We start from the raw sequence: 9,473 nt of genomic DNA on the forward strand, positions 1-9,473 counted from the left end.
GCCTATCAGAAGCTTCTAAAGCCATGACATCATTTTCTGGAATTTTCCAAGCTGTTCAAAGGCACAGTCAACTAAGTGTATGTAAACTTCTGACCCACTGGAATTGTGATACAGTGAATTATAAGTGAAATTGTAAACAATTGTTGGAAAAATTACTTGTGTCATGCACAAAGTAGATGTCCTAACCGACCGGCCAAAACTATAGTTTAAGAAATTTGTGGAGTGGTTGAAAAACAAGTTTTAATGACTCCAACAACTGAGGACACAAATGGATTGAGATTGAGTTTCATCTATGTGGGTGAGTTTCATCTATGTGGGTGAGCTATCTGAACAGTGTTGTGGTGCTGACAGAGCCAAGAAACTGTGGCCCAAAATTACTCAGAGGATATTTTTAACGAGAATTGCTAGGTTGCGCCGGGGTTCTGAATATGGACTTGTACGGAAGGAAACTGCTGTCACTTGTCTGTCCCATGGTGTGCTTCTCACTGCTCAGTTATTCTATATAGGTGTCTTGGGATCATGTCTGGGGGGAGGTGGGTGTGTGGGTGTTTTTGTTTAACTATCCTTGTGGGTACCAGAATTCCTCACAAGGATTCTAAAACAAGGAAAATTCAGGCAAGTGGGGACATTTTGCCAGTCCCCATGAGGATAACTCTATTTTCGGCATATGGTTAAGGTTAAGGGTTACAATTAGGTTTCGAATTAAGGTTATGGTTATGGTTAGGAGTTATGGTTAGATTTAGGTATAGAAGCTAGAGTTAGGTATAGTTTTAGGGTTATGGTTAGGGGTTTGTGGTTAAGATTAGATTTAGCTTTAAGGTTAGGGTTAGATTTAGGGTTAGGGAAAATAGGATTTTGGATGGGAATAAATTATTTGGTCCCTACAAGGATAGCAATACAAAACTGTGTGTCTGTGTGTTCATGTCTGTGTTGCACATTGCACTCAGACCCTCCCTTCGCATACTTACATATGCACCAACAAGCTAGATGGATCTCCTGTTGCTTTTGTCATTGTGTTTCCCTCATTTTAATTTCCTTTGTCAATACTCTTCCTTCTGGAAACCCTCTACAGTATATCAGTACACTACTTTGCACCCTGTCCATCATAGTCTGTTCTAGCAACCACCTCTTACTCAAAAATACTTAACAATTAACACCAGAAGTAGAAATCAAGTGACGCATTCATTTTACAGTTGCATTTTTGTCAGTTCCAAGATGCTTTTATCCAGAAAGACAGTTGTGGTTCTTGAGTTCTTTTCAGGGTTGAGAGTGATATGTGTAACCATTTTCACAACATTTTTCTGGTAGGGTACTTTGCTGATGTGTTGGTTGTGAAGAACCATCCTGTCCTTTCACTCTCCACCATGTTTTCCATTATGCCATGAAATGCTACACTCTTAAAAAGTTCCTGTAATTTTACAGTACATTACAGGCTACTAGTTGCAGTGAAAGTATGGTAAACAAAAACACGTTACAACAATTCCACTGACAGTTGGCACAAATACACAATATTCAGATGTTGTGTATTTGTGCCAACTGTGCCAACTGTCAGTGGAATTGTTGTACCAGTTTAACAATAGAAACTTTCTTGAATGACATTTTTTAAGTCGTGCCCCTCCGTCCTTGACTTTTCCTAAATAAGTCCATAAAACACACTATTGTTGTTAAAATCTTAGTATCACAAACAGAACTAGAGTTCTAACTAGTTTTAGTTAAAAAAATTATAGCTTTCCCCCATTGCCATTCCATCTCCTGACAATAGGGTCTGCTCTGCTCATTCTTCCGATAGTTGGTGGGTTCCCAGTTGATACTCACTCCGATTATTGCCTCGAAACCAAACCTAAACTACACCAAAACTAATTGTGCACATATAACAACAGGTTAAATAAATAAAGTAAAGTATGATGGGGGAGAAAGGGGGAGAATTGGTGAGTTGATGAGCGAGGGGAAGTGAAAATTGCATAATTATGTAATCACCAATTGTGAATGAAGAACCGGGCGGGCAATTCTATTGCATTGATCTATTCTCTTTATAATCTCTAAATGGTATGTACCCTATATCAGTCCACCGAATCCAAGCAGACTTGTCAGTCTACTCTGGCCTACTTGGAGTACACAGTGAAACTGTGCATAATTTATAATGGCAAGAATACCAAGACGAATGGATGCACATGCTGCATTAGCATTGATACAAAATTGAATGAAAACAACTCAGATGGTGTGGAAGAAATGAATCATGACATCTCTGATGATTGTTCTTCTGATTCTGAGCCTCAGCCTGAACATACATCTCCGAGGCCTAATAGCAAAAAAGCCAGGATGGTGCGCACTAAACAGATGCTGTCACGTATACGCCGGGAGTCAGGAAGCAAGTACAGAAGGTGAGTTTTATAATGATAAATGCAGATGAACAAAACATGAGACCGTGAATCAAAACAAACCAATACTGCCTGATGACTGAGGCTACTGAGGGCTTTAAAAGGGGAAGGTAATCAAGGTGATGATGAAGTCCAGGTGTGCGTAATGATGGGAAGCAGGTGTACGTAATGATGGGGAGTAGGTGTGCATATTGATGGGATGCAGGTGTGTGTGATAATGGTTGCCAGGGCCAGTGGTTAATAAACCCGGCAACGTCTTGCGCTGGAAAGGGAGCGGGAGTAAGCGTGACAGGTGCCCACACCACCACCAAATGAAACAGTGAGAGAGGAGAGAGGAAGGGACGTCACTGTTTGGGTAGAACAAGCCGTGACAATGCTATGGGCTGATTTACTGAGCGAGCAGACCCTACATCTCAAGGAAAAAACAACTTCAGCAACGCACTCACCAGCATTCATTGTTTATGTGACATGGACAACCTCCAACTGATGCCATTGCGTGAAGACGGGCTGACAATAATTAACTATATATATTCATTATAATGTTGTTTTTGTGCTGATTTTCACTATTTATCAAACACACGTGGCACTTATTGTAAGGGGTGCGTAACTGGTGGCAGGGAAGTCAGACGCAGGAGAGCAGAACTAAGTAATAGCCAGAGCAGTTTAATTCCAAAACCAATGGCATCAAGAAAATAACAACTTGGGTACAAAACCCGACGTGCTGTAACGGCTGTCTGTGGAAGTAGACCAAGGTGCAGCGGAGTTAGTGTTCATCTTTGAATTTTAATTAACGAATGAACACGATACACACAAAACAAGAAAACCGACAGCCAAACAGTCCTGTCAGGTGCAAAACACTAAAGAGAAACAATCCCCCACAAAACCCAAAGGAAAAACAGGCTCCTTATGTGTGACTCCCAATCAGCAACAATGAACTACAGCTGTGCCTGATTGGGAGCCACACACGGCCCAAAACAAAGAAATACAAAAACATAGAAAAATGAACATAGAACGCCCACCCAATGTAACACCCCGGCCTAACCAAAATAAAGAACAAAAACCTCTCTCTATGGCCAGGGCGTTATACGCGCACCAGTCCACATGTGCACAAGTACTTACAAACAAACAATACCACACAAAGACATGGGGGGGAACAGAGGGTTAAATACACAACACGTAATGAGGGAATGAAAACCAGGTGTGTGGGAAAACAAGATAAAACAAATGAAAAATGGATCGGCGATGGCTAGAAGACCGGTGACGTCGACTGCCGAACACCGCCCAAACAAGGAGAGGAACTGACTTCGGCAGAAGTTGTGACAGCGCACCGACACCGGCCTCGGGGGCGACCCGGAGGGCGAGGCGCAGGGCGATCCGGACGGAGACGGTGGAACTCCCGCAGCATTGAAGGGTCCAACACGTCCTCCACCGGAACCCAGCATCTCTCCTCTGGACCATACCCCTCCCAGTCCACAAGGTACTGAAGGCCCCTCGCACAACGCCTCGAATCCAGTATGGAACGAATGGAGTACGCCGGGGCTCCCTCGATGTCCAGAAGGGGTGGAGGAATCTCCTGCACCTCAGACTCCTGGAGCGGGCCAGCCACCACCAGCCTTAGGAGAGACACATGGAACGAGGGGTTAATACGGTAATCGGGGGGAAGCTGTAACCTGTGACTCAACTCGTTCAGTCTCCTCAGGACTTTAAATGGCCCCACAAACCGCGGACCCAGCTTCCGGCAGGGCAGGCGGAGGGGCAGGTTTCGGGTCAAGAGCCAGACCTGGTCCTCCGGTGCGAATACCATGGCCTCACTGCGGTGACGGTCTGCGCCGGCTTTCTGGCACAGCACGGCGCGCTGAAGGTGAACATGGGCGGCGTCCCATGATTCCTTCGCGCGCCGGAACCAGTCGTCCACCGCAGGAGCCTCTGTCTGACTCTGATGCCAAGGTGCCAGAACCTGCTGATACCCCAGTATACACTGGAAGGGGGAGAGGTTAGTGGAGGAGTGGCGGAGTGGCGGAGCGAGTTCTGGGCCATCTCTGCCCAGGGCACGAACGCTGCCCACTCCCCCAGGCGGTCCTGGCAATAAGACCTCAGAAACCTACCCACATTCTGGTTTACTCTCTCCACCTGCCTGTTACTATCGGGGTGAAAACCCGAGGTAAGGCTGATCGAGACCCCCAGACGTTCAATGAATGCCCTCCAGACCCTCGAAGTGAACTGGGGACCCCGATCAGACACTATGTCCTCAGGCACCCCATAGTGCCGGAAGACGTGTGTAAACAAGGCTTCCGCCGTCTGTAGGGCCGTAGGGAGACTGGGCAGCGGGAGGAGACGGCAGGACTTAGAGAAATGATCCACAACAACCAGGATCGTGGTGTTTCCCTGTGATGGGGGGAGATTGGTCAGGGAATCGATCGACAGGTGTGACCATGGCCGCTGTGGAACGGGTAAGGGGAGTAGCTTACCTCTGGGCAGGTGCCTAAGAGCCTTACACTGGGCGCACACCGAGTAGGAGGAAACATAAACCCTCACGTTCTTAGCCAAAGTGGGCCACCAGTACTTCCCAGTATATCAGAATGTCATCAATATACACCACTACACCCTGCCCGTGCAGATCCCTGAAAATCTCGTCTACAAAGGCTTGGAAGACTGATGGAGCATTCATCAACCCGTACGGCATGACGAGGTACTCATAATGCCCTGAGGTCGTACTGAATGCCGTCTTCCACTCGTCTCCCTCCCGGTCACACACCAGCACTCCTGAGATCAAGTTTGGTGAAGAAGCGCGCCCCGTGCATTGACTCAATCGCCATGGTGATAAGAGGTAGCAGGTAACTGTACCTCACAGTTATCTGATTAAGGCATTGATAGTAAATGCACGGGCGCAGACCTCCCTCCTTTTTCTTCACAAAAAAGAAACTCGAGGAGGCGGGGAAGTGGAGGACCTAATGTACCACTGACGCAGGGATTCGGAGACATATGTTTCCATAGCCACCGTCTCCGCCTGTGACAGAGGATACACATGACTCCTGGGCAGCGGTGGCCTCCCTAATCAACCCTGACCCTAATGGTCGACTATCTAAGGCGGGAACTGGGAAGAAGCCTGTACAGAAAATAAATATTCCAAAACATGCATCCTGTTTGGAACAAGGCACTAAAGTAATACTGCAAAAAAATGTGGCAAAGCAATTAATGTTTTGTCCTGAATACAAAGTGTTATATTTGGGCCAAATCCAATAGAGCACATTCATGAGTACCACTCTCCATATTTCCAAGCATATTGGTAGTTGCATCATGTTATGGGTATGTGTGTAATTGTTAAGGACTGGGGAGTATTTCAGGATAAATAAAAGAAACGGAATGGAGCTCAGGCAAAATCCTAGAGGAAATCTGTTTCAGTCTGCTTTCCACCAGACACTGGGAGATTCATTTCGCTTTCAGCAGGACAATAAGCTAAAACTCAAGGGCAAATCTTCACTGGAGTTGCTGACCAAGAAGACGGTGAATGTTCCTGAGTGTCCAACTTACAATTTTGTCTTAAATCTGCTTGAAAATCTATGGCAAGATCTGAAAATGGTTGTCTAGGAATGATCAACAACCAATTTGACAGAGCTTGAATAATGGTTGAATGTTGCACAATCCAGGTGTGGAAAGCTCTTAGAGACATACCCAGAAAGACTCACAGCTGTAATCTCTGCCATAGGTGCTTCTACAAAGTATTGACTCAGGGGTGTGAATACTTACAGTACCAGTCAAATGTTTGGACACACCTACTAATTTCTTTATTTTTTACTATTTTCTCCATTGAAAAATAATAGTGAAGATATCAAGACTATGAAATAACACCTATGGAATCATGTAGTAACCCAAAAAGTGTTAAAGAAATCAAAATATTTAGATTTTAGATTCTTCAAAGTAGCCACCCTTTGCTTTGATGACAGCTTTGCACACTCTTTGCATTCTCTCAACCAGCTTCATGAGGTAGTCACCTGGAAAGCATTTAAATTATTAGGTGTTAATTTCTGGAATTTATTTCCTTCTAATGCAATCAGTTGTGTTGTGAGAAGGTAGGGTTGGTATACAGAAGATTGCCCTATTTGGTAAAAGACCAATTCCATATTATGGCAAGAACAGCTAAAATAAGCAAAGAGAAACAACAGTCCATCATTACTTTAAGACATGAAGGTCAGACAATCTAAAAAATGTCAAGAGGTTTGAACATTTCTTCAAGTGCAGTCGCAAAAACCATCAAGCGCTTTGATGAAATCATGAGGATAGCCACAGGAAAGGAAGACTCAGAGTTACCTCTGCTGCAGAGGATAAGTTCATTAGAGTTTCCAGCATCAGAAATTGGCAATTAACTGCACCTCAGATTGCAGCCCAAATAAATGATTCACAGAGTTCAATTAACAGACTCATCTCAGCATCAACTGTTCAGAGGAGACTGTATGAATCAGGCCTTCATCGTCGAATTGCTGCAAAGAAACCACTACTAAAGGACAACAATAATAAGAAGAGACTTGCTTGGGCCAAGAAACACGAGCAATGGACATTAGACCGGTGAAAATCTGCACTTTGGTTTGATGAGTGCAAATTTGAGATTTTTGTTTCCAACCGCCGTGTTTTTGTGAGACACAGAATAGGTGAACGGATGAACTCCACATGTGTGGTTCTCACCGTGAAGCATGGAGGAGGAGGTGTGATGGTGTGTTCAGGGTCTGAAGCTCATTGGCTAGAACTCGAATTGCTAGGGGGCTGGCCTACATGGGGGAAAATGGGGCAGCACGGCTTCCAATAGAACAGTTGCTTTCAAACTAGGGATATATTGGCAAATTAAGATAAAACAGTAATTCTGCTCATAGATTATGCTTGTATGAACTACACAGTGACACATCAATCCCAAGGAGGGAGGTTTAAAAAAATAAATGTTTGCGCTGGTCAGTACTGGTCACTACCCTTAAAGGTACTGACCAGTACCATGTGAGTACCTAACAGTGTGTGCCATTAGCACATCTGAAGTATCCTATGGGTATAACTGTAGAACCTGTCATTGGTTCTACCTGGAACCAGAGGGTTGTTTATGAGGGTTCTAAATGGAACTCAAAAGGGTTCCCCTACAGCACGTGTCAAACTCATTCTCTGGCGTTGCTGGAAATTCAGTTAGCTGGCAATCGAGAGGTAGTGAGTTCAAATCCCAAGTGAGGTTCTCTCCCAAGTACTTAGAATAAAGCAGCATACTGTCCCTTACAAGAATAATTCCTCAATCCAGCTCCAAAAATACAGTTACTTTTTGTATACTTTACCATATTTCCACTGCAATCAGTAGCCGGGAAGTTTTTAAAAATGTAAGGAAGAACCCTCTGGTGCATTGTACAAACCTCAGTGTAATGGTTATTCAAAGAACCGATAGTTAAAAGGTTCTCCACAGCCCAAAAAAGGGTTCCCCTGCAGGGAAAAAATGAAGTACCGTTTTTTTGGTAATAACTAGCACCTATTTTTGTTATTGAGTGTAGTAACAAAAAAAGGTAGCATATTGCAACCTGCTGCTCTCCAGATACTGTATTATTGTTCTTACACATTTCTTATCTCCCTCTATCCGCCCTTTCCTAGACGAGTGTACCACCCCAATCTCCAGCCTTCTCCTGTTTCCATGACAACGACTTCAGCACCGAGAGCAAATAGTCCCTGCCTCCTCTCAGGTTTCACAGGGCAACGGGCTGAATGACTAAATCACCATCTCTACTTTGTTTGACATAATCGAATTATAATTAAATGGAATCAAAAACGTGAATTCACTTACAATCATGAGAGGTTGTGTTGTGCCTCCGCTCATGTGAGTAATTTGATCTCGTTTCTCATTTGAATAGTAACGTTTCTCACGTTGAATCCAATTCAGTTTGAAAGGAATGGTAAAATATGCTAGCATCCCAAATGGCACCCTATTCCTTATTTAGTACACTACGGTTGACCAGGGCCATATGGTCAAAAGTAGTGCACTAAATAGGGAATATGGTGAAATTTGGGCCGTAGACAAGGTCTGTGTAAGGCTTTGAAAATGTGTTTTTATTAAGCATTTTATTGCTGACCGTATTGGTTCCCTGCTGCACCTGTTTGTCAGTGTGTAACTCATTTTCTCTATCTCTCTCTCTCGCTCTATATCTCTATCTCTAAGGAAAAAGGATTCTCGATATCCCCATAGGATAACCGTTTTTTGTTCTATGCACAACCTTCGGGTTCCATGAACCGAAAAGGGTTTTACCTGAAACCAAAAGGGTTCTACCTGCAACCGAAAATAATGATTCAAAGGGTTATCCTATGGGGACAGCCAAATAACCCTTTTAGGTTCTAGAAAGCACCTTTTTTCTAAGAGTGTACCCCCATTCCTTTTTTCCACATCACTTCTCTCCCTCCCCTGCGTTTCTTGCCTGTCTCTTTTTACCATTGATAACTGTAATAGAACCAAACCAAAGTTCCTCAACCCTGGTCCCGGGGAACCCACAGGGTGTGCAGGCATCAGGCGACTTTGCTAGTGCTGGGCTGGAACAAAATCCTACACACACTGTGGTTGAAGGACACTGCCTCTACACACAGTACCATTATCTACCACACACTCAGTAAATCAGCTAGCTACCATTCTTTTTAGATATACTGTAACAACCCCTTTGATTAAATGTGGACCGAACAAGGAGAAAAATGAATAAAAAAGACATAAGAGAAGAAAAAGGCAATACGCTCCATGTCACACCTGCTCTCCTGCTGTCCACTCCCTAATGGACCATGTTCATTGGACTTTTGTCTTTCTCTCGCTCTCTTTCTCTCTCTCTCTTAAGTCAATTAAATGTAAGGGCTTTATTGGCATGGGAAACATATGTTAACATTGCCAAAGCAAGTGAAGTAGATAATAAACAAAAGTGAAATAAACAATACAAATGAATAGTAAACATTACACTCACAAAGTTCCAAATGAATAAAGACACTTCAAATGTCATATCATGTGCAAATAGTTAAAGTACAAAAGGGAACATAAATAAACATATAAAAATAGATTGTATTTACAATGGTGTTTGTTCTTCACTGATTGCCCTTTTCTTG

General features: G+C 43.7%; 1 protein-coding gene across 4 annotated transcripts in view; it reads left to right on the forward strand.

Moving 5' to 3' along the window:
• Positions 1 to 9,425, forward strand: part of LOC115195466 (C-1-tetrahydrofolate synthase, cytoplasmic) — a 58,184-nt gene extending 48,759 nt beyond the window's left edge. For all 4 annotated transcript variants that reach the window (XM_029755328.1, XM_029755336.1, XM_029755356.1 and 1 more), the window contains one exon: positions 7,992 to 9,425. In XM_029755328.1, coding sequence (XP_029611188.1) covers positions 7,992 to 8,063 — 72 coding nt within the window. In that variant the 3' untranslated portion in view covers positions 8,064 to 9,425. The remainder of the gene's footprint in view (positions 1 to 7,991) is intronic.
• Positions 9,426 to 9,473: the final 48 nt, after the last annotated feature.

The sequence above is a fragment of the Salmo trutta genome, chromosome 1 (assembly GCF_901001165.1).
Source record: "Salmo trutta chromosome 1, fSalTru1.1, whole genome shotgun sequence".
In the NCBI taxonomy this organism is placed as follows: Eukaryota; Metazoa; Chordata; class Actinopteri; order Salmoniformes; family Salmonidae; genus Salmo; species Salmo trutta.